We start from the raw sequence: 26,686 nt of genomic DNA, 5'->3' as shown, positions 1-26,686 counted from the left end.
CAGTGGTGTCAATTACTGTCTTCACAGTTAACGAAATGAAATCAATATTGCGACTAATTTTCGAATAGTGGCCGTGAAACATTGTTTGTTCTTGAAATATTGTTCATCAATGAAAACGATTATTGGAATGGTCGATTTTTACTAATCATAAACTGTCAGCTGTCAACCCATTTTCTTTTTGCATTCTCAACATTATTTAGTGTCGATTCTCGCTTATCTAAACCATGAAAAGGCTTTGTCACTCTATTTACTTTACTAACAATGTGTAATTTGGGCTCGCCAAAGTTAACTTTACGAACCAGGGTTATTGCCTAAATATTCGTCTTTAGAAGATTTGTCTATGTTTCCACTGTTTATATAAAGACGATATAGGGGCCCATAATGACAAGTTCATTTCATGGTACATTACTAAGGGTTAGTATTACTTTGTAATGTTTTTAATTTTTTTTATTTTCAATTGGCTTAAACGCTTCTTACGATGTTTAGAAAGAAATAAAACAAAAATTCGATTTTTCGGACGCAGTCATTTGTTCATGACAAGTACGTTTGACGAGTACGAAAAGTAATTGTAGATGAAAAAAATGGGAAACATTCACACAAGTATTCAAAGACATTAAAGGTAGATTGGAGCCAGGAAGGAAATTAGTTCAAGTTTGAAATATAAAATTTGAAACACTCTCTTTTCGAAAGTATGTATAACGCACTTCTTCAATATTTATCCGATTACTGTGAAATTTTATTCACTTCTTCAAAATAGGCACTTCTTTAAAATAGGAATCGCGATAAATTAAGATTTCCGGGAATTTTGCAAAATTATCATTAATAAGTAATGGAAAACAACGGAAATTGCTTAGATTTGTAAACGTAGGAGAAACCAAGGAATTTTAATTAAAAACAAAAACTTGTGCATATTTTGCAAAATTTTAATCGCTGAAAAGTAAATGTTAAGTGTTCTGGTAGCGGGCTTTTTACGAATTTCGTCTAAAAACCTAACCCACACACTAGACTACATTAAAGGCATGGATCAATCTTTTTTATGTATCATATTATAGTATTATAATATGTACATATGTATATTTTTATGCGTACATATATATAACACATTCAATGGGGTAGGGTTACAAGAATGATTTTCATTTCGTTTGAACGCAATTTCGGTTTGTCGTAAATTATAAAATTTTCCTTTATAAACATCTCCTTTTCGTTAATATTCTTCTTATAAAAACATAGGTGTTATATAAATATATACATATGTACGGATAGGTGTGCGTACATTTTTGTGGTTATATAGTCTATATAAAACTGAAAGTGAAAGATTGCTGCTTATAGTATAAATTTTCTTAACAGAAATTTTTTGCATATTTCGTAGGATATACTCATAGGTACATGTGAATGGATTTACATATATGTGTTTAAATACATGCATATATATGTTCGTATACATATATATATATACGTATACATATACATGCTACTTGGAGATACCATATGTAATGCAAAAAAAGTAACATTTATTGCGAACAAATCATACACGAGATATACATCATATAATATATATAAATGTATATATGTATACCTTTTTTTTCATTTCCAACTGTGCCACACACAAGTCGTAGATGGTGTAGTTTAATATAAATAATTTTATTAAATATTTTATCTGAAATGAAATTTAAAGAACTTCAGTAAATACACATACTTGCGTATAAATACTCGCCCATATAGGGAAACTTATCTCTTGAACAGCAAAATATGAATTTCTCTCGTCATAGTAATAATAATCATAATTCATACGTAATGATAGCTCTTTTGTTTTTGTCATTTTGCTGTATGCATATGCGAAAATACAGGTACATTTAATTGCATGACAAATTCTCATAACTCATACGTAATGATATTTCGTTTGTTATTTGAGATTCACTTGTAATGATGTCAAATTTCAATTTAATGTAGTGAGTTTTCGATTTTGTTTTACTATTGCACCAAGTTTTTTGGGATGTATGCAACACCCAGAAGGGCTTGAGAGAGATTCATGTTCCGACGGCCCCAAAACAGCATCGACGACTTCTTTTGGTGACAAGAACCTTTTCCAATTCATATTTAACGTTTGGAATCGAAAAGAAGTCACACAATGGATGATCCATTAATTAGAATTTTTGAGTGCTTAAATAGCTTGTTGTTACAAGAAATGTGTGAGAACTTGCATTGTCTTGCTGGAGACTGATTCCACGATTTGTTTTTCTTATTTCATTAAAGACATTCATCAAACTGATTGTTGCACACCATTTAGAATTGACTCTTTTAGGTTCCTCAAATGAAGCTGTTGCCCCATGACTAGATTGTCCGAAAAAAAACCGAAGTTTTATCTCGAAGTGTTTCGACCATGAACAAATTTTATTGAATTTTATGTATTTTGCAACGGTCATACAATTGACTGCTATTCACTTTATGGCTCATGTGCAGGTATCCATGGTTCCTCACATATTACGATCTTTTAATTTTACTAAATTTTCAATGGTTAAATAATCTTGTAATAGTTTCTATATGCGGGTAAAACCAATGCCTGAATATCACAGTATGTCACATATGGATCTTACTTAACTATTTTTATACAACATCAATGTTTTCTAGCGCAACAACTGCTTTTTCGGCGACCTTCACGGCTTTCGTCGGTGAGCGAACAGCAGTCACGTTTAAACTTAATATATCAGGACGTCATCGTAACTAAGGATGGGGTTTCATTGCTACAACTGGAAATAAGTTGATCGGTGCACTCTTGTCAAAGGCTATTCGCATTCATCGCACGACTTAACTTCATTTTTTCGTTGAAACACAATTTCCAAAAAAAAAAAAACTAATTGTTCTAAGCAAAGTTATAGTCAAAAACCCTAAACTTCCGGACGAGCACGTGAATTAGTACCAAGGTTTAAAACGTTAATCGTGCTCTATGTTATATAATATTATATATACTTGAAGGTGGGAATTCATTCCAGTATACGACGAATATCCATATACGATGAGAGAAGAAGCTTTCAAAAGTGTTAAATTGATTTGAATTGAATTGACACTTTACCCAATTAGTGAAGACTTATGACGATTTAACAAAAACTTATTATAGATTCTTGACTCTTGGAATGAGACTGCAGCTATATCTGTCAAGTTAACGTGCACTCTGCTGCTGATTTACATTATTTTGCAGATTCAGTCTAGTTTGTTATTATTTTCCCTTGATGTATCATATGTTGAGATATTTTACGCTTACATATCAACTTGTTCAATTTATTTTCAAAGCAAAGCCATTAGTCGGGCAGGATTTCAACTTTGAACGATCTTCTTCTACTTTTTTCGAACATTTTGCGTTAGAATTTTATTCGACTTGCTCTATTAACTAGAGTTTTAAGGCAACTCTTTTCTTTAAATTTATTAATTCAGCTGTTCTGGATGCAAGTATAGATATCCACGATAGAAACATATTGTTTGCTTAGGTTATGGTCTTTTTTTTGCAGTTTTCATATATAAATTATCTCATCATTTATGAGTTATTTGCGGTTGTTTATGTGTTACGAGCTTTGCCACTGAAAACAACTAGGGCCATATGTTCTAAGATTTAATACTTTAATGCGACTTTTGCGACTTTAAAGGCTTCAATCAGAATCGCGCAGAAAAAGAGTAATTCAGAAATTCAATACAATGACAAAGGACGCAGACATCCTGTACCATATTGTATGATTATTTCCATTTATTGTATTGTATTGTCATGACCTTGCAAAATGATATGTTGATTACACAAGTAGCAGGTATATGATGCACGTATTGTAAATATAACGTTACTTACACATATAGGTGAGTTTTGTATAAGCAGGAATATTACATTAATTTAATTAATTATAATAGAAATATGATATTAAATAAGCGTAAACTTAAGATTCTCGGCAAATTTGGTCGAGTCGCCAGTGAGTCGTACAAATTTGATGTATATTAGGTCAGTAAATATATTTTCGACCTGATACCTAATTGAAATTTGTAAGAATAGTTACATATTATTGTATAATTGGCATTGTTCAGTTTCGCTTTTTTTTCTTAATGAAAAACTAGTAAAAGGTAAAATGACTTAACATGTATAAGAATATGTTTATGTAAGCAGATATTTTATGAGCAGATGATGAAAGTATTTAGGGACGATGTAGTTTCGCATACTGCACTTAAAAATAAACCGGAACGTGGTCGCACAAGCACTTTAGATCAAATGAATCCTGGACGTCCGCACAGGTTCAGTAATGACGAAATCATTATTGAGTTATAGCTTATGATAATGGAAGACTAATATAGTTTTAAGGAAGTCGCAGGCATCTCCCATGGGCGATCAAAGGAAATCTTTAACAATATTTTGTTTATGAGATAGCTGTTGACTATTGTTGAGCAATTCTTTAAAAAGAATAGTTAGGACCATCGATTGGCAACTGTACTGACACAAGTTGTAAAATGGACTAAGCGCGGCACTTTAACTTCTACCTACCCGAAGGGGTCAATGTCGTGTAAAAACGCGATGTCAAAAGTTTTCTGATATGCACAAAGCAATTCATTGATGGATTACTAATAAATCGGTAAGATTTTCAACTTTTTGGACCAGGATAAATGAGTCCGTGAGAAAAAATAAAATTTGCAGAACAATAAAATTACTTTTCATCAGGATATTTTATTGGCTTTCTTTTGGCAATGGCTACATCAAAGAAATTAAAACACAAAGAATGCTGAAGTCGAAAATCTCTTCCCCTATCTAACCTAACATAGAATAGCGAGAGAAACCGCGAATGTGTGAGTCGCTGGTTTTCCTATCAATATAGATAATTATCCTATAACAAAAGCCGTCTAAGGGAATTTTAGTAAATGTAAATAAGTTACGGTATGTGTGCATAAAAACATATTTGCACATATGTGCAAACTATTATATTTTCAGCTTACAATTTATATAAAGAAAATTATAAAAAAAAAAGAAGACAAAAAGAAGACAAAAAATATTCAATTTGAGACGATTCAGTTAGTAGCCACAACTTGAGCTTGATAACGATATTTGATTTCGTAAGTATACGCATTTTTCATGTAAATGTTTTTGAATTTATCTTTTTAAAAAAAAATGTTAAATGAATATAGAGGGTATAAAAGGATATCTTTGGAAGAAGAAGAAGAAGAAGAGTAAATAAAGAATTCTTAAAAATATGCATAACATAAGAAAGGCCAACAATGAGCTAGATTTCAGCGTTTTTGTTTGTTTTTTGCTTCAATTCTTTTGGCGTTAGGATTTTAAACAACATATGATATATAAACGGAACGATGAAAATATAAATAATGAATAATAATAATACAAATCGAATAAGTTAAATCGATTTATAGCCTTTCTTTTCGTTTTCATCTCTGAGGAATACCTTTAGATGATACACATCTAAATGATGTAATAGAACAAGAAATTGTGTATGCTTTGCTTGGATCAAATCTGTCAATAAACTGCGCATGATATATGATTACAAAATGACTTTAGGCAACTTTTAGAAATGGTGCTAATGTCCCTAAATAATAACAAATGTACGCCTTTTAACGAACCAAAGCGTTTAATATATGCCATAAAATGCACAATACATGTGTATTTAGAAAAATTTGCTTTAATTACTGATCTCGAAGTCCTGTTTGATACCTAACTGTACTTTAACGTAAATAAGTCAAAGGGCACTTTGAGCTTGATCAAACGTTGGTTAGGGAAATTTTCTATTGCTTACACTACCAGATTGCTCTACATACCATCAGATCTTGGTGTGATCCAAAATCTGATCTTTACTGCAAGCAAATTGAATACGTTCGAAAATACACTCTTCCTTCCGTTCGAAAATACACTCGCCTTCTACGCTATAGCAATCGTTTAGCGCTAATAAACTTACTTACTGGAGAAACTAGACGAACAATGCTAAAAATAATGCATAAAAAAAATTCTTAACGCCCTATCAGACTGCGAGTTTTTCCCACCAAAAATACACATATCTGCTCTACTACAATTATTACGATATTTTTCCATATTTGATACAAAGTACTACAGAAGAAATTACGGCAATAATGATCCAATCTGGGGATTGCGTAGGAAATATAATGAAAACTGCAACTTGGATGACTTCGACGTGCGTGCTCCTGGTGTAAAATCGAAAGTAATTGTACACTTAAGTACTCCAGTTGCGTCATGCTCTATCTGTCATCTCGTTGGTGATCAGTTGAATTACGTTGTATAACTGATAATGAGAGGGCCTTTCGATTCGTCCTCGATATGTTAAGCAGGGAAGATCAGCTACTCTGCCAGGTGGCCGCGGAATAGATCGTTTTTCGCTATATATATCGTATTTCGCAACGTACGTACCGTAAAAGTACAAAAGATGAAATTCGAGCCTAAAAGTTTTGCAAGTACGAGGCCCTAATTTAGAAAAGAGTAAACAAACATCAGTTTTTAATTAATTGCGCGCTTATTGCTGATTAATTGAGCTTATTTTAGTCCCGCTTTAATCACGCTATAATTGTGAGGCTTGCGATACACGTTGCAAAACTCTTAGCCACTCGTAACAAAACAGGTGTAAAGAAAATATTATAAATGTTCGAACGTATCTTGGGTATTAACCAATTTGGACAATAAGTGAAAATTACAAAATTTCTCAACTAATCGCGAACGCATTAAGTGACTGTTTCATTGATAAAGCTTTTATCGCACCCCACACCAAATGTGAAACAAAGACATGTTAAGTTTGTGCGGATGTATGCAAAACCCAGGAGGAGGTTTGGGGTAGACTCACATTTTATTATACCATTTTCGATCCAAACGTGTCTGCCCGAAACCTGGTACACTGAACTGTTTTAGGTAAACACTATGGAAAATGGTCCAGGTCGGACCACTTATTCGATAACTTTTCATATAAATCCTTATTTTAAAAAGTCCTTACATGAATAACTCTATTAAACAATGCGTCGGATAATTAATGCTGGGTCGTGACCCACTATAATATTTATATTTGTTATATGATAAATATTTTATTTTTCTTACATGGCACTAAATATTAGATAAATATTTGTAATGAACAAAAGGCCGACTTGTACTGTTTGGTTAGGTGAAAATATTGCGTACTTGATTTTTTTTCTACTCTTTTATCAATTATTCAGGAATTTCAGGCATCGATTATATACTTGTTGGTGTATAGTAATTTTTTCGTAGTTAATTTGTGAAAAATTAAGATAGAGGAGAGAGAAGAGGATAAGAGATAAACAAATGGAGATAACCCCACCACCTCGATCAAGATGAAAACTATTTATATTTTTTGGCATCTTTTGAGGCATATTTTTCGATTAAAATCGCATTAATTGATCCATTATACGCTTATCATCAATACTAGGTATAAAATTCGTCTTATATCTACTTACCTTCTTTGTGTTAATTTTAGATCCGGTAGAGATAAACTTTTTAAAGGTTTTGAGTCTTTATAGAAGCTGCTATTATTGTTGCTTTCAGGAATAGTTGATTTCTTATTATCCGAGTTAAATCTACAACAGACAGAGAAATTCCTAAAAAAAAGTATATTAACAAGATATAAAAATTAAATAAAATAAAGTAAAGAGTAAAAAGAGCTTTGGAGGACATAACGGACTCTTATCAACTGAACATATTTTTTATGTCAATTGTCAGTGGACCGACGAACCCGATCATTTCCCTTTTTTGGGTGATAAGCAGAAATACTACGAACGGTTTTGAGTTTTGCAACAACTACGGATAGCAGTATTGAGCTACTAATGGAAGCATATTAGCGTCTCTTTTTCTTAAATTTCTTGCCATTGTTTGACTATTTCGGGCTTATTTGTGTGGACGATTTACGTTTGATTTTAGGTTTGGCAAGTGGGTTCAAATACAGAAGCGGAAAATTGGGCGTGGTTTAATCAATTAACGATAGTTGGAAATTCAATTTTCGGTATTTTCCAAATTTCATTAATGAAATGACAAAATGTGTAAATCTTTGCACTATATTGACAATTGAAAAAGAACAAATTTTAAAAAATGAAAGAAAGCTTTTATTTTTAATATAATCAAACAGAATCTTTAAATTTATACTAACCTTTCGAAGCCGTCACATGCTGATACAATTTTTGTATTTTTTGTTGAATCGTCACTGGCAAGTTGTGTCACTGTGAACTTCCCCCAATCGTGATCGCAACAAACGGGTATTTCACAATTACCTAAGTGTACTAGGGATGTGGCCGTCAAAGGTATAACACGGGCTGCTGAGCAATTTAACGCATTCGTTGGTATTGACGACGACAACGACAACGACAACGACGACGACGACGATGACGATGATGATGATGATGATGATGATGATGATGGCGATGATAACGACGACGGTTTTGAAAAGCCCGTGGATAACAAAGAAGTCGATGAAGTTATTGTTGGTATTGTGTTTGTTGTTGGTACAGTTGATGAGTAGGAAGTGAACAGTGACAGAGATGGCGTTGATGTGGTCGGCATTTTGACGTTCACCATTGTGTTATTTAACTGTGTTTTATAAGTTAATGAGGTTAAAGTAGTAGACGTGGTGATTGTTGTTGTTGTGTTTGTGTTAGTAGTGGTCGTAATAGAGGTAGTACTAATGTCCGTGTTGGTGGTAATTGCTGCAATCCCACTACACAATAAAGTCCATTGAGAAGAATTACAGCTGCTGCTGCGCCATAATGGGCCTTTGGAGCGGTTTGTTGGCATTGAAAGTGCTGAAAAAGATGTCTCTGCCTCGTTATTAACATTGATTGAGAAACCGTTAACATTGGCGTTGATGCAACTACTGTTTCTGCTGCCACTGTTGTTTCTAAATCCATCGGTTTCTAACTTCATGATATTAACGTTCACTTTAACAGTTGACACATGACAACTACTGCTGCTAGGCAAACTGTTTTGCTCTTTCATTGAAAAATTGCGACTTTCAGTTTCGCGAGTAATACGTGGATATTGTAAAGAATTTTGCCTTTTGATCGGCAATGACTTGAAATAATCGCCATTTTCAAAAGAATACTGATACGACTGTTGATTTGGTTCCTCTTGATAGTCTTGACAATCACCGCATTGTGGCCAAAATGAACATTGTGGCAGACAACTCAAGTGTGGCTGCTCTATATTAGTGGTTGAGCTTAAATGACTGTAAACGTAAGAATTTCAATATCACGACCAATATTCAAACGTTTAAACGAGGAAGCAACAACGAGTATAAAGTGAGGGTGTTTGTGGCATATAATGAGAAAATACGTGAAAGACAGAGAGAGAAAGAGAAGGAGAGAGACAGTAAGAGAGAGAGAGAGAGAGAGAGAGAGAGAGAGAGAGAGAGAGGGAAAGAAAAAAAAGAAAGAGAAAGAAAGAGGTAGTATTGTCGTGTGGATGACGTTTTTAACTTTTTGTTAACAAAGTCGAACTGTGTTTGTTATCTAACTTTGTTAGTGTTTGTTCTTTTTCTTTGAACAATTTTTTGCTTTTATTAAGTGAGAATAAATTCTTTTTAATTATCGTTCAAATTACTTTAATGTAAATTCTTCTATGAGCATATATATATATAGCATATATATATATATACATATATATATATATACATATATATATATATATATGTATATTATTATTATATTATATATATATATATGTATTTACATATACATATATACATTTTTATGTATTTATGTTTACTTCTTCAAATTATTTTTAGTACATTGCTATTGATCCTTAGAGTTCAGGCGTGTTGAACTTTAAGTATTCAGTTCCATTTTTTAAGCAGTCTTTTCTTCTTAATTACACAAAATGTTGAAGATTAGTAGTTAAGAGAGTTAGTTCAGATTTATTATTATTATTGTTATTGTGTTGTTAGTAATATTCTTATTATTCTTTCATTAATTTCGATTAATAAGCGTTTACTTATAATTTGTTTTAAAAAAGGGAAGGAAGAATTGGAAAAATCTCTACAAATCGTTTTAGCATATAATTTGTTATTTTGTTTTTCAACACTTTTACACTAAGTTGAGTTGGTTGGTTAATTGGTGTTTATGAAGAGAGAGAGAGAGAGAGAGAGAGTGTGTGACACATGGTGTGCCATTTTTTACTTTTTATAATTTTTTCACGCATCTCTCTCTTCTTTACCTTTTGTTAACAGCATCTTACTCCCGTCTTTTTTGTTTTTTTTTGTTTTGTTAAATTACTTCTACTCAGTTGAAATTCAAAAATAGCGCATACACTTCTTTTTAGTAAACCATACCATATGTGCGTAAATGCGTGTAATTGATCTCTTATCGGAGTTAAGTAATTCAGTACCTGCCGCGATTGTTGGTTCTTTGTACCGCATCGCGATTGCGATTATATATCTGTGTGTACTCGCTCCTATAATCGGAGATTTCAGGTGGTGTTACATCATTCCTTGAAGCATGAGTGTATGAAAGAGTTTCATTGGGACTGTGGGTTCTACGCAACGATCGTTGCTGTTTCAATGAGTGCTCGTATAGACGACCGTCGGCGTTCAAAAAATTCAGTTCGCTGTTACCGCCGGACTTAATGGTTTCCCTATTTCTAACTTGTAATGCAGGAAAATCATAATCACCACTGGCAGCATTCTCGTTCCGTCTGAAATCCATAATAGGTGAACGATCTAATGATTTGCGTAGCAAATCGAAAGTCATTTCATGATCACACAAGCGAGTGCCGTAGTTTTGTGGACTTGTACTAGATCGGGGTACACTGAGATTATTGCACGATGAGCCCGATGACTGCGGAGATCTATTGTTCCTACCACCTTCTACGGGTGACGTGCGTCGCAATCTGACTCCTGCCGTTCCATTACCGTCTATAGCTTGCAAATAGCGCATGGCTGCTGCGTTCAAATTGTTATTACTTGTCAAAGGATCATGATAATCATCGTCAAACGAATGCGATTTATCAAAATCTAAACGCAAATTAGCTTCACGATTCAATAAACCGGCCGCACTTCCAAGCAACGAGCTGTTGCTATGATGACCCCTTACAGTATTATTGGGCGAGTTATAATTACAATAATCGAAATCAAATGAACGACTCTTATCGATATCGTTCTGACGCAGTCGCGTGTTGCCGCCATTCGTTGCATTCAATAATATTGACTGCGATTTACCAGTAGCTCTTATAGTGGGCGGAAAATTGTTCGCTAGCTTTCCTCTAATATTCGTCTGTTGATAAGTTGGCCCACTATTTGAAGTCGTATGTGTTTGTCCACCTACGCAAACGATCATTTTATGGCCGCGATTTGGGGAACGTTCAGTTAATTGGAGGGATCTACAAAGAGAAGTATAAAAAAATTTTTCATCAACCTTTTCAAAAATGTTGTGCGTGTGTGTGTGCATCAAATTTTGTAGAGGCCCCCTAAAAATATTAAGGATTTCATCGGCTATTCTCATTTATTTTTGCATTCGCATGCTTCTTAAGCAAAAGGGTTTGCTGCACATTAGGTGAATATTAAAATTTGTGAAAGATTATTTATTATACAGACCAAACGACAAGTGCGGGTGCATGGATCAAAAGGTTTTACCTTCTGAAATTTTTTTTATGCAAAAACCTTTTTTTATTTAAAATTGCATTAATCGCTTGTAGGCGTTATCTTTTTGTATGCCATTTTATAATTCTCAACAGTTGGCGACGACTGACCCCAAAACTGTTACTCTGAAACTGAGTTGTTGATTCGTAATAATCGTGTTCCTCCAATAAATCATACCATTCTTTGTTTAGTCTTCACACAGCAACATGGGCATTCATTTTTTCCATTTTCGGTTTGACGCAAGTGTTTACTTACAAACTCCTGCCCAAAATCGCAAGCGAGATAATTATAGCAGAAATTTCAGACATACGTTTGATCCATTCCATTGTAATATATACGTATTTCTAAGTTGGAAATAGATTACCTCATATTTGGTTGTCTTTTCGTCAGTCTGTCGAAATTTTTGCAGCCGTAGAAATTAAAATAAATTTTTGATACTTTCGAGTTCCAGTCTATAAATATGGAAATGGGCCTGGATTAAGCAGTCATAGTGCTGCGTTCAAAGCTATTGGAAAATCAAAAAAATTTACTTTATATAAGGTCGATTTCAAAATTGGCTAAAATTTTGATAAAAGTCATCAACAAACTTGAAACTTAGATGAAGTGTGATCTAAAAACTAAAAACTTAAGCGAACGTAATTTCAAAGAAAAGTAAAAAAATATTAGGACAAATTCTACCTGGATCTCCGAATGCGATGTTCATCCGATTGTTTAGCGTTTCGAGCAGTCGACCGTCTGTGTTGAGTTATCGTTGTTACGTTCACCGCCACACCAGAACCATACCCGTGACCTTCATGTCCTTCCCGACCGCTATAACTAGAGCTCGAAGAACTTCTTGAGACGTTTAATTTATCATGTTTACGCTCTAGGGTATTGCTACGTGAACTGGAATTCTGGCGTGAGCCTATTAAAGAGATTTGCGAACCTTTCTTACGTCTGTCTTCGGGTGTTAAAGATCTCGATTCCGGCGTAAGAGATCGTTGTTTACGTAAGCTACTTGACGAACTATGCGACTCATTACGATCCGGTGTCAAAGAACGTTGACGTTGCGGCTTAAACGGTGATAGAGTAGAGGAAGGAAGGTAATTGTTAGTATTTAAAAATTCCGTTGAACCGGCGTCATCATTTTCAATTTCTAACTCATCATTAGAAAGATCTGTAAAAGAAATAGAAGCAGAAAACGAAAAAATCAAAATTAAAAAGCAAACTGAAGCTGCCTCTAAAGTGAGCAGCGATTTTTTTCTTGTTTTCTCATAGACTCACAATTCCAATTATTAGTAATTAATTGCAAAGGGGAATAGAGGCAAAAGAAGGAGAAGTAGTAGAAAAATCAGAAGTTTATCGTTAAAGAAGTTTTAGTTCCTTAAAAATTGCATTTTTTCAAGTTTATGCTACGCTACGCATAAATTCGTCATGAAATTCTAAGTGAAAAATATTTACAAAATATTTCGAAACGCGTCGATACAATTGATTGCTAAGCTCCGAAGTAAAGATTTACTCAAAAACCGTAAGTAACAATTTTCAGATCGCAGAGGGAACATTATATCCTATACAATAAAATTTTCAATTTTTCTTTTACAAAATACTTTCTGTACTTTCCGTCTTTCCAGGAATAAACAATCAAAATACATTGAAATATTTATTATTTGCTTCTCTGTCTGCAGAAAACATTATCAGTTTCGTACAGGCCATGGATCTCGGTAAGCTGTTAGGCACAAGCTTCAGCTTTCATTTAACACTCGGATTTTCCATCTTTGTCGATACGTGTGAGCGAAATTTGACACAGCTACGAAAAACATCTGATTCGATTCAGCTATAAATCATCGAGCATAGAGGCAACGATACAGCAGATAATTGGTACAAAAATAATGTCATAATAATCATTACAACCAAAAAAAAAAAAAAAAGTATAACCGATGTCGTAATAATTATTAGTAGCACTCTTCTTGTTTTATCGTTTTTTTCCCTTAAGTAAGTTGTGCACGAGCCAAACTTGAACTGCAAGCATTGTATTTCTATATAATTGTTCCCTTTAACGGCCAAAGTATATATCCAGTGGAAGAGGAACTTTTTGTAAACTTACAGATTTATCGATGTTTTCAATCTTGTGCGCTGAACAACATGGAATGATTTCGTTAAGTAAGAGAAGAAGAGAGACATCGGTTATCATTATTATTACTATTACTAATAGAGTTTAGTGCTGCATTCATTAGACCGGTGTTCTCGTACGATTAGTTGAGTATGCATTGTATTTTTAGTGCGGTTGAAAATGGCTAAACTTTGATTTCTCTTCCTTTTTTTGTCTTACTTTTCGTTGACAGAGTTTTATAAATATAAGCTTTTGTTGCTTGTTTATGAAAGCAAGCTGGTCTCTCTCGATGTGCATGTGCTTATGTGTGTCTGCTTATCTCGGATAGTATCTTTGTTGTTTAAGAGTAGCTCTTATTATTACAGTTCACAATAAAAAATATGAGCGATTTATGCCAGAACAGATAGCAAAGTTAAGGTTTATTTACAGTTGATGCACACAGTTATGGTTGGCGGTGGTATCATTCAGTTAATTCTGGATTACTGTTGCGCACATTCGCATAAATAATTGCTGCAAAATTAGAATGTTGATAATTATATAATCAGGTGACAGGAGAATTAAACCATTAAGCGCGTGAAAGGCTCATTAGAAGAAAAGTAAAAGGTTTAGTAAAAATTTCAACATTAATGCAATTCGTTAAGCTTTCATTTGTATCGTATCAACGAGTCACTTGAAATCCCTTATATCTTATAAAATAAAATCACTTATATCTTAAAATATCAAATTTAGTAATAAATGTGAAGGTTTCCGGTTAATTTTCCTGACCTTCGTATAATATATATATTGTGAGGAGCCAAAGTCGGACCTCGTTTTGGCCTCACAGTTTCTCCGTTTCTGGTGGGGAGAGAGTGCTAGCTTATGGTAGAGGATAAGTTAGAGCATAAGTTATAGAATAAGATTGAGAATAAGTTGGAGAGACAAGAATAGGACAAAGAATAGGATAAGAGTAGGCTAAGATAGGTTAATGAGTAAGTTAAAGTTAGTTTTTAGTTTTGTGGAAGTCGAGCTTAGGCCTTAGAGCGAGTCGGTCGCTGGCTCACAAAATCCGGATTACTATGATTATTACCTTTCCTGTTACTTTGAAGTGAAGTGAATTATGAGAAAATAAAACGATGAATATTAAACGAATAAACAAAATAAATTTCTTGTGATGATTCCTGGGTCGCTGAGCTACCCCAGCCCCAGAGAACAGGCAAGTTATGCCCTCACACTAACAAATTTGTTATATCTGGTACCGCTCGAGCGATAATTTGCGATAGCATTACTAAATATAAAGTGCGGTTAACAAATCTGATCAGCGCTGCACCAGCAAACAGAAAGACCTCAAGTTGGAAAACCGATGTTGACGGGCATAATTTCCTAATTTTTTTTTGGTGTTTTCTTTTTTACGAATCGTACGGTAAGATTTTATTTTACTACAGTCATGTCGGCATTTATTGTAATTCTTAGGTCTCAGGTACCAATATCTTAAATCCGTTCAATTTAAATTATCTTCGAGCATTTACAGTGATGTCGCGATTTTTATTCTTTGCATAAAAAATAACACGTCATTTTCAGAAATGTTAAACGATTATTCTCCGGAAAAAACACATTTCTTATTGGTTAATAAAGCAGGCTATTAAAAAAGATTGATTAAAGAATTGATCTCTAGACTTATCGTTGATTTTTTTTATCAATACACTTAAAACAATCGGGCTTTTCATTTTTATATCCTTATTTTTTTTACTTTAATGAGATCAAGGAAACGATTACGGTGGGCTATGGCCCACCATTAAATGGCTTTACAACACCTTGCCGGTGTTTATACAAAGACTTTTCAAAATGTGGCGTTATATGGGAACTGGTCGAAAAAGTGGATCAATCCGAAACATTTTCAATAATGTTTGTCCTGGTCAAGTTTTATCAAAATATCTCAACAAATGAGATCCGTAGGTTGAACACAAGAAAAGAAGACTAACAGGTGGATAGGCAACCTTAAATCGATTTAAAAGGTAATTCTGAATGGATCGGTACAGTGAAAGTTGGATCTATCTCAAGTCTTTCTGGGTGTCGCGTACTCCTGCGCAACCTTAATATACCCTTTTATTACAAGTGGTGCAGGGCATAATAAACATCAAACGTTTAGATTAGATAGTGATGTTGAGTTTTTTGCGGTTTAAAATGTACCGATTTCTGTCGTTATAGTCGAAACTGACATAGGTTTCGATATTGTTGTATAATTTTTATGTAATAATTTAATATAATATAGTTATTCTTTGCATAAATTCGTAATAATATTACGACGATTTTGGTTCGTTCGTTTTTTTACTCACTGATATTATATGTAAAACGTATAAAAGGACCGCAAATGGATCAAAGTGAAATTGATGCCAATCAAGTAGACAAAATGTGGGTTTGTGTATTTAATGCACTTAATCTCTAATGCTATTCGTTTTGCGTGTTTAATCGTTATTATTATGATATCGATCGAATCAAACCTCTGACTATAGAATGTCCAACAAATTATATTAACGGCGCTATGTGTACTGTAAGCATTGCTCATCAATCGTTTATCGGTGTGCGAGCATCTTCTTGATTTCAGTCTGACACTTCAGTTAGGTTTTCCTAATTGGAGAGTAAATGCTTTTTATTCAAGAGGTGTGTCATCGCTCGTCGTCGAATTAAACGTATTGAATGTTTCGTCATTAGACGTCAGAAAAGTCTATGCAATAAATTATTCTGTTCAGCACAACTTCTCACCAAAAATTGATTTAGCATCAACTCTTTAATGGGAAAACTGAATATAAATACGAAATTTTTTGAAAATATCCATTTTTAAACAAAGTTTTCAGTTTGATACAAGCCTATATGGTCAAGCTACTATACACAAATCGAACACGGTAAATGCAGGTGTTTGGGAAAACGATCGCATAGTTCAAATCTTTTTTCGTTTCGCGCGCTTGGCATTCAATCTATATAGTTTCGAGAGTACCTGACCTGATCTACAAATGGCTACTGTTTAAAAAAAAGCCGCTATGGTTGATGTTATGTTCTTTAACATTTGCCTGATAGGCATCAGTCAATAGTGAACGTTTTCAGTAAATTTGCAAACATGCAAAAAAAATGTTCATCGTTACATGTCGTACAATTTTTATTTGAAATATCAAAGTTGAGCTAAATTCTACTTTGGCGAAAGCCTGATCTTCCGCTTATAACAGTAAACAACACTATGGTCGACTAAATGCAATGACTGCACAAGAAATTATAAAGAAACTTTTTTAAGTTAAGTAATTACATTGGATTGCCGTGGACTGAAAATGCGACCAATGATAGATATGGTGCGTGTTTCAAAAAATTCTGCACATTGCAGGTTGGCTGCAAATTTGAATTCGATCAGATCAGATCAGTACATAAGATGGACAACTTGTTTCCTCACAACTGTATAAAACCGACGTCCTGAATATATTTTAACAGACTTTTCGGTGACATTTTATACCAATGAAACCAAAGACATTGCTTCATGTTTGAAGAAAGAGAGTGGAATGTAAAGAAGACGAAAATATTTTGATCTGCTGGACAAGTTACTGGGTTAGCTTTTATTCTATCATTTTATTCTATTTATCACGATCATCTTCTTCGAATTAATTTATCTTTTCACATGCTTGAATGAAATAATAAAGCGGAGGAGTTTGCAATTGATCGCACGGCGTAAGAATTTTCGCTGTTGATACGGCATCAAAGCTTTCGAATATCGCAAAAGAAAAGTATATCGAGTTAAAATAGAGACTGTGCTGAGAAATAGGTAGTTTTTCCGAAGCTTGTTGTGTTTTCTATGTAGGGGCAAATACTTTTGGGATTATCCTTGTAAATTTCTTATAGGTTATCGACATTAATAAATATTTTGTCAAAAATGTGGGCATTAACTTAATATTTTTCTTAAAGTGCAACAATTTATAAACTTGGCCGTCGCCATTACAATCATTGCATTAAACAAATCTACGGATGGTTGCAGGAAAAAATTTTTCGATAAATGCAAAATCGATTTTGATGGTTTTACTAGGTAAAGCAATTAACCAAAACATTACTATTATCATCATTTCAACAATCTGTCAGAAATTTTCTTTTGTTTCCCGCGTAGTTATCTGGCATTACGTTTCATTTGAAAGCATCGTCGTGTAGATTGAACTTGTGGGTGAAATTTTACAATAGAATTTGATGTGGATTTCGGTGGTTTTAGTAACTGAGGCAAGTAAAGAAAAAATGATAACCATCGTCATTTCATTAATTTTCAAAAATGTTCATTGTGCGTTGAAAGTTTTGCAATTTTGTTTTGAAATTGAAGGAATAGACATTGACTAGTTAATAAAATGTTGTTGAACGATTTCCTATCAACTTTTACAGTCGTTTGAATCTACGCATTTATGTGCGCGTTTTAATAACTCGGGCATTTCATGAATTCCCATATGTACAATATTAGAGAGGAGCGCATTCAAAGTAATGTTCTTCTCCAATAGTGAAATTCAAAAAGCCTCCGGTGCCGCTGAACGTAATAATTGAATGAAGGAATTTATTGAATTAAAATTATATTTTAATTCGTTCCAAAATCGGATGATTTGACTCAAATTTATTTACTCGTTTTTTTTTTTTTTATTTATAAGGAAAATCGTTCCATAGTTTAACGCATCTATTTTTTTTTAGGTGCATGTGCGTTTAGTTAATGGAAGTGTTGATTGCTTGGAAAGTTCTTATTGTGCTGTAGTCTTGAACATGTGGAAATGAATGTACAGCAACTCATTGTCGTTAGATTTGTGCAATCAAGCATGGCAGTAAATGATAAACGTAAACGTTTAGGTTCGTTCAGTGTTATTGCTCTGAGTATATGGCTATGCATCTTTGTATTATTTAAGCTTCTCATGGTTAGCAGTTTGCTTTGAGTGCACCTTTTTGAAAAAATATAAAATTTTAAGCATTTCGTCGGCTTTTCTTCCTTGTACGCAAGACTTTGTTCTATGTACATCTGTATATGGATGCCTGCATTGACAAATTGTTATATTGCAAAAGTGCATTAGAAACGATTTAATTTTCATTACGTGTACATGGTAGAATAACTAGAGACTTTTTCTTCTTTCTCTCTCTTTCTTCTTCGTTTTGCTTATTGGGTAGTTTTGTATTTACGTTGAATTTGAATTTGTGCATTAACCAGTCCCAATAAGTAAGATCGTACGTCAATTTAAAAGTAGATACGTTAAAATGAGTTCAATGATACAATTGTTCTAAGCAGACAAAATAAATTCTTTTCAAATAGAAATGTTAATTAATTCCGTTGTATCGACTTACCAGATCGGGCTCCACTGTCGCATGAATTCAACCGTTGGCTAATTGTCGTATCAAAGCTGCGAAATCTGGACATTGTTATATTATTGACCTGATTTACGCCCGGACCTCCGCTACTTGTTCGACTGAATTGCGATTTACGTGAGCGGCCCAAAGGTACATTTTGACTTTTGGAGCGCTCAAACGTTCGTTCATGATACGATGAACGTGGTGAATATTTGTGTGTTGAATTGCCAGCTACGTGACCAGCTACACTATACGAAGGTGGTGCCTCTTTAACTGATGTATTGAGATAGGAAGTGGTTTTCTGAGTTTGTGGTGATTGCATTGATGATGAGACAGAAGCAGCGGGCGATTGGTATTTGGGCGATGAATCACGGCTGCGCAAGCTACCACTGCTACCTCCGCCGGAATCTTTTTTTGTTAGATAATTGGGTGAATTGCCGGTAAGCGTACTAAAATTTGGAGAACGGTCACGTCGTGGCAAAGGTGGTGGTAGTCGTTCTGTAAGGTTTCCATCGAAGCTACGTGAAAATGTGTTAACATAGGCATCGGTAGGCGGTGGACGTCGGGTATCGTATTCGAAACTGCGTGAGAAAACCATTCCCTTGCCCGCGACACCGCCATTTACCGATTGTGCTTGTAAACTGTTTGAGGTGGTAAGATAATGTGGCGTTACGATGACTGGGGAACGACTGGAAACAGGACGTCTTCTGTCCAAATGTTTACTTTTCGTGTCTTGAAAGGCAGGTGGCGGTGATAATATGGGAGTTATGGGAGGCGGGGAGTCATTATCATGATTTTTTACTGGTAAAAAGCCAGGCCTATCATTTAGTATACTGGCTAGTTGTGGATCAACAATTCGATAGCCAGGCCTTAAAGTCGAATCACGGATATTGCAATTACCTAAGCGTGCTTCATTCCTTTGTATCAATTCTTCCACTTTACTAACCATAAACTTGGGCATTTCTGCCATTGAATGTTGATGTTGCAAACGTGTCTGTCTGGCGAAAGCGTCGGATCTGCGGGTATTGTCAATTTGTACGACACGTATGGTATTCCGCAAATCACCATTTTGGTGGGCATAGGTACCGTGACGATAACTGCGATTTTCATCATTAACCCGCTTGGTGTTCACCTGAACCCAGCCAGACTTATTCAAATAAATTTCTTCTTTGGAAGAAGGACCGGCACATTTGCGAGATCTTACGGCCGAGGGAAAACCACTACCATAATAATGTTCACCAAATAAATAAGTGGGCATAGAAAGACCGCTCGCTCCTGAAGTTGTAGAACTTGCGGCTCCACTGCCTCCTGCTCCCATATGATAATGCATTCTGCGCGCTTCCAGTTTCTCGTTGAAACTGCGCGTAGATGCCTCTAAGCTTTCTCTACGTTTCGATGCGTATTGTTTAAATGCCGACAAATTGCGATTGCAAGTTGGATTTACTTGAGTTTGGCGAGAATTCAAATCATTTAGTCCGTCAGCTGTGGCAACATTGTCTGTAGCGCTATCATATCTATGATTATGACAATGCTTCAAAGGGCTAACACGTAGTTTCGTTCGTCTCTTTTTAGGTGGCAACGCTGGCAGCGGTAAGGTAGTTATATCAATTTTATCCAAAGTCGACGAAGAAAGCTCGTCGTTTTGTGATTCTCTTGTGATTGAATCACGCGTTAAGTGACTGTCATCCGACTGAGCTTCACTGGAATCTAAACAAGTATAATCTTGACGCAGCCATACTGAGGCTTTTTTACTGTCACTATCCAAAGAGACTGTGGGGTTTACAATAGTAGTTATAACCGGAGCTGTCGGAACTGTCACAGAGCTATAGGAAACAGACCAAAGACAATAAGAAATAATTAAATTAATTATATAAAGAAATATAAAAACAAATTTTATAATAAGATTGCGAGTGAAATTCATATCCAAAATTATTGTAAGTAACATAGAAAAGCAAATGTCTACACACAATTTCTTGCAGTATCTTCATAAGTGTGGGTATTGAAATAGGAAACTTCCATACACATAAACAGGTTCGCCCAGCCTCCAATTTACATGTTTGCTCGAAGATAGAAGATAATACAACATCGAAGTCTTAAACCTTTAATGGTTAAAGTGGCCAGGTATTGCTCAAATCCGTTTCCCTTTCTCTCTCTCTCTCTCTCTTTGTTTACATATGTGCGCTTGCGTTTGCAGTCTCGTGTTTGCCTATACTTATCGCAAATGTTTATTTATACATTTTGGAATCCCGATAACATAGATATATGTATATAGGTGTACAGTTATATGTATCATGCATATATATGCGCATATATATGCAAAAATACACGCAAGCACGTACGCACGAATAAATTATATAAAGTTTTAACTCTTGTAACATTAAAGTGGATTTTATATTAATGTTATATAAGATGAACGCTTAAGAAAATTCTTGATATTTGAATTTAGAGAAATGTCGACCATATGTGCATATTAAGCATTCGTCGATAGGTAATTGGTGTTCTCGTTTATCAATGCAACACATATAAGGCTAATAGTTATTAGCGTGGGAATTGGTAGTGTGTTTGTTCCATGTCTCCAATTTTAAAATATTCAATCCTAGCCTTAAAACGTCGAAATGGGATAACAAAGTATTTATTGCTTTTTATATTTTTGAGACTCATGACAAAGGATAAATGATATTATTGTTGCCATATATAATTTCGTGGGAAAAAGAAAGCCTAAGATCGGAGCGAAACTTAAACTTAGTCATTGTTCTACATCAGAAAAGGCAACGGAAACTCGAGACATAAACTAATAGTTATTTGTACAGATACGGCTCGAGTGTACGTTTAATACGCACTTGGATACGCGCACAATGGTCAAGAGATTGAAACTACCCGTCTTTAAAATGATTAATAAAGGTTTAAGTATGAGGACGGAACAAGGGTTAAACAGGGGGTGGGTCTGGGCGAGCAACTTTCAATCGTTACTGATAAAATGATTGAAAAATTACATAATATTTTTGTTATCGGGCTGTTGGATTTATCATCAGCTGTTGACTTTAAAGCTTTGAACTAATAATAGCTGGTCGGTCAGAGAAAAATCCATTTTGAAAATTAAAATGTACGCGCGCAAATGAATTTTTGCGTAATTTTGCAGAATGCCTTCATGCATACCCACATTAGCAAAACGACGTACATCTATTTCCCTTTCATACTTGGGGAAGTGTAAGTTAAGGATCTTCCCCCTTCCTTCTTCTTGTGATCGAATTTCTTATACCCATCATCGTTAACCTGTTTTTGTAGAATAATTTTGTGGAAACTTATATCGTGTATGTGTTGTCTGTTTTTATTATATAAATGTATGGCGATTGTAGGCGTGTTCTTTGAAAAATTTGAGTCATTTTCAAATTCTTTTGAAAGTTTTTAGGCGGTGTCTTAATTTCTGCAAAGAGTAGAATGTTTACCACAGATAATACGCAAGCAGCTGGACAGATGACTAGACGCACATGCTTCGATGCATTCCGAATTTGAAATGGGCTAAAAACTTGTATATTTTGTGGGATTTTTGCTATTGGAAAAAAATTAAATTATGATACACTATAACATTCGATCGGCGTTTTCAATTTTTTCTATTTTTCTACAGCTGCTACAGCATCGCCCATATATGGTTACATTTTTGTAGATTTATCTCTTGTCATTTGTGAGTAATAATCAAAAAATTCAATTTTCTATTACTTTTGAAAAGCAGAGCTTAGTTTATGTGGCACTGTAGATATGTCTTTCGATCGACATGGCCGATTTTCCCTATCGGATTGCGTGCAAGGACTTTCAATGTTTCTCTCAAATTTGAAGTCGGTAGCTAGTCGGAAATTGAAACATAACATATACCATAGTAGGGCTTGCGCGCAAATGTTCCGTAATTAGAATGAATAAAAATTGCGCGAGAAGCATCCAAAGCGGAGCTTATTTAAATCAAGTAACACTTTTCCTGAACAACTATTTTTACCTTATTTGTGTTCTTGTATAGGAGCTTGCAAGTAAACGTCTGAATTAAATGGAAAAACGTATTCGAAAAAATTCCCATTAATATTCAGTCTTGCGTTAAACAAACTGATAATCTAACGGAGATGATAAACAAGCTGAATTTTGCCTATGACGGAAAATATCGCCATCGCAATACTCTCTCCAAAAGGTGGCGTTATTTCAAAGATGATAATAAAAAAATCAAGGGATTGGCTTACGGTGAATGTATACAACAGACATTACACGTACGGCCACACGAATCTGCTAAAACCGATTCAAAATTTGTTGCTGACCAAGACTATATATGGATACTTTGCAACTTCTTTGACGCTTCCTTCTGGGCGTTGAACATGTTCTGGCAAAAGGAACTTACCCCACACCCTTGGGTGATGGGTGTAAAAAAAAGTTATTATTTTCGAGCTTTAAGACGCATCTACTCTTGTGATAAGATAAATCCATGAGCGAAAATATATATTTTTGGGTAGAAATACATATTTGTACTTTTAAAACTAAAGAGTAATTCTTAAGGTATCTAAAAGGAAAGGATTTGTATTATAATTAAATCTGTGAGAGATTTTCCCTTGAACTTTAATACAACACATGACCTTGATTTTACTTCAGTTACCATTTAAAGTACGTTAGAAAGGCAACATTCTGTTATCTGTGTTTAGAGGTTGCATAAAAGAAACATGCTTCTCCTATTTGTAACAGTAGCTATTGTACCATAAGTAAGATTTGAACTTTCACAATATCAATTACCCCTTTTACGTTTTCTCTATAGAAGTAGTTCTTGTGCTACATTGCTCGTTAAAATTTCAAATATTTTTTAAATAATTTGAACAAGTTTTAAAAAAAAAGAGTTTGTCTGAATTTACTTTAAAGGAAATTTTTTTTTTTTTTATTTCAAATTAAAGTCCATATTGGATATTCCCCTACTAAAGGTGCACTTTAGTTTATTTTTATGTAAACTATTTGTATAACCTCCAACAAATATTAAGGCACAAAGTGAGGTTAAAGTCGTTCGTGCAGTAATTCGGTTTAGTTAACAATGACATTGAGATTTACTGTGTTACTACCTAAAGCTGCATTTTTATTGAAAAAACGCTCTCACTTTCAATTTGTATATATAGGTAGTAATAAATCCTATTTCAAGCTAAACACAATGGCGATTTTATGCAATCGTACCATCCATCACACGTACTGCATACACTTTAAGAGATTGTGATCACTTGTTTAAGTGACTGGTTGGCTTTTTAGATTTTTCCACCTGTCAACATTTCAAGATGCACTTATGACTAAAAGTTTGGACCATGATTGAGACCATGAAAGTCTATGAAATATTTTGTAAAGTCTACTAGTAACTACTATTTGAAAAATCGGAACTTCTATTTATTAAATCCTATTCAATCAGAGTTACCGTAGTGTGCGTGGCTTTGATAGGAAACGAAACTGCGTAATTTTTACTAATACTTATTAAAGAAAAGGGAAGAAATATATTTGCCAATAAGCAGTCTTAAAATCCCTTAAGTCTGGTAATGCTCAGCTAACGAAGCTATATTATGATCTTTTTTAAAGGCATTGATTATGAGCAACGAAGTCCGATCGTGTACAACAACCATGTACGAGATAGTTTGTGCTCCAAAAGTATGTAGATGGGCGAAGGATGGTACAACCGAAATTGTGGTCACTTAAGATAATGCTTTACGTCTGGTGCAACTGAAAGTGAATCGTACACAATTGAATGTATCTGTTGTCCTTAAGAACTGAAAAGGTGAAAGTTAATTGTTGAAGTCACCAAGTGAGGTAAAATATTGATAATTGAATAATAGGAAAGGTGGTGTCTTCCATGTCGGGAATACTAAAACACATATCTCTTGAATGATTCAGAAAAATAGAGAGGAAGTTTTTATGCATCCACCTACCGGACATCGCACGCCTTAAAATGGGCCTGAAAATGGGCCTGCGATGTCCGTCGCTTCGATTGTTCACTCAGAAATCCGAGAAGCTCTGCAGTGATGGAATAATGTTTTTAGCAAAGAAATAGAAGAAGATAGCCGATCTAAATCGCACAATCTTGCTTTAAAATTTAAGAAAAATGTTTTTGAGTTTGGTGAAGTACACACACACACACACACAAGGTATTATAAATTGGGATACAAACTACTAACATCTCATTCTAGTTGATGATTAATTTTGAGAAAATATTCTTACAATTTAAAGACGACTTTCATATTTAGTTCTGTTCACCTATATCCTACGATTACTGAATATGATTATATAAAATTTACGTTCATTAGAATGGCAAAGAGATAAACTACGTGTGGAAACAAGTTAATAAATAATCCAGAAAATTCCTCAATTTTTACTACGAACTGATGCTTTGATAAATTTGCTTATGCTTGAATTAGGCCAGCATGTATGTAAAATGTGTCGTTACTTGCTAAGAAGCGTTTTATTAAAATGGAAGGTGAAACAGTTTACCATGTCGCTGGATATTTATTTGCTATATTTATATTGCCTGCAGGCTTTTCAATTTTGGCCTGGTCTATATCAGTATTTAATAATTATATATATATATATATAAAAAAAAAAAACATTTGTTTCTCTTTTTAAAACCTTTCATATGTACATTAGATGAGGTTTTTCATGTTTCTGAGAAGTTAAAATTAATTTGTACGTAACAAAAAAGTGTTTATTAGGAGTGGTAGGTAAATGTCATTCACGTCGTTAAAGTCATTGACACCCGGTAAAATTTTATATGCATACATGCGTACGTCCGGATATTCATTCTTAGAATAGTAGCATATTTTTTTCGATTAAAGTTTTTTTTTAACATTTTTCGGCAAAGCAGATATTCCGCTTAAAAAATAGAAATGAGCGGCATTAAATCGGGATTTTGTATATGTATAAGCAGTAGAAGACGACTAAAATTTGTCAGCTTTTTATAATTTTTTGTGGATAGTTAACATGTGTGGAATGGTTACAGCTTTAGTAGTGCATAGAGGTTGACTAAAAATTTCTCTTGTTGTATATATCAGAATTTGCAGTCTTATGGAAATATAAGAACACAAACGTGCACACATATATATTATGCATTACATATATATTACGAAGACCTGTATGCTGTCCTTCATAAATGCTATATCAGGAGATTCCATTTCATTCCAGTCATATGTACATCGTATGCAGTACAAAAAAAAGTATGCATAAATATCCGCATATATGCAAACAGCGTTTGCATATAAATCAGTTTGGCATTAACTAGAGAGTCTGATAATTCACGGCTTTAGGCTGAAAATGTTTGTGCTTTGGCCTTTGTTTTTTACCTACTTTCGTTTACACGTTCTCCGGCAAATATTTAAATGGTTTTATGGTGTTTGTCTAACAGCTCAGAGCGTTGTGTTTAGCTCTTAAAAATATACTTTAGCATGTATGCACTTTAATTTACACAAATTCATCACCATTTCGTTATACCGTTTTTTATTGATGCCTAAAAGTTATAAAAGCAATTTTTTTAATGTTTAATCAAACCGAAGCGAGATCTTCTACTGTTTACTCAGGAAACAAGTAAAAGCTGTTGTGAAGATCATATTCGACTTTATGGATGCACATAATCGTTAGCAAGTCTATTATTACATTTTCTTTAATGACGGGCGGGCTATCTCAT

At 34.2% G+C, this 26,686-nt stretch overlaps 1 protein-coding gene across 4 annotated transcripts in view; it reads right to left on the bottom strand.

The window, feature by feature from the left end:
- The window catches only part of LOC119641681 (serine-rich adhesin for platelets), a 234,193-nt gene that overhangs the window by 126,019 nt on the left and 81,488 nt on the right, over nt 1-26,686 (bottom strand). For 2 of the 4 annotated variants that reach the window (XM_038040462.1, XM_038040464.1), the window contains 5 exons: nt 19,012-20,837; nt 12,285-12,762; nt 10,358-11,347; nt 8,130-9,200; nt 7,444-7,584 (listed from right to left, as the gene is read on the bottom strand). In XM_038040462.1, coding sequence (XP_037896390.1) covers nt 7,444-7,584; nt 8,130-9,200; nt 10,358-11,347; nt 12,285-12,762; nt 19,012-20,837 — 4,506 coding nt within the window. Of the gene's footprint in view, nt 1-7,443; nt 7,585-8,129; nt 9,201-9,574; nt 9,587-10,357; nt 11,348-12,284; nt 12,763-19,011; nt 20,838-26,686 lie in introns of those variants that run through there. The other 2 variants (XM_038040463.1, XM_038040465.1) reach the window with 2 other exon arrangements.

The sequence above is a fragment of the Glossina fuscipes genome, unplaced genomic scaffold, assembly GCF_014805625.2.
Source record: "Glossina fuscipes isolate IAEA_lab_2018 unplaced genomic scaffold, Yale_Gfus_2 173, whole genome shotgun sequence".
Taxonomy (NCBI): Eukaryota; Metazoa; Arthropoda; class Insecta; order Diptera; family Glossinidae; genus Glossina; species Glossina fuscipes.
This window is presented reverse-complemented; position numbering and strand designations above follow the sequence as displayed.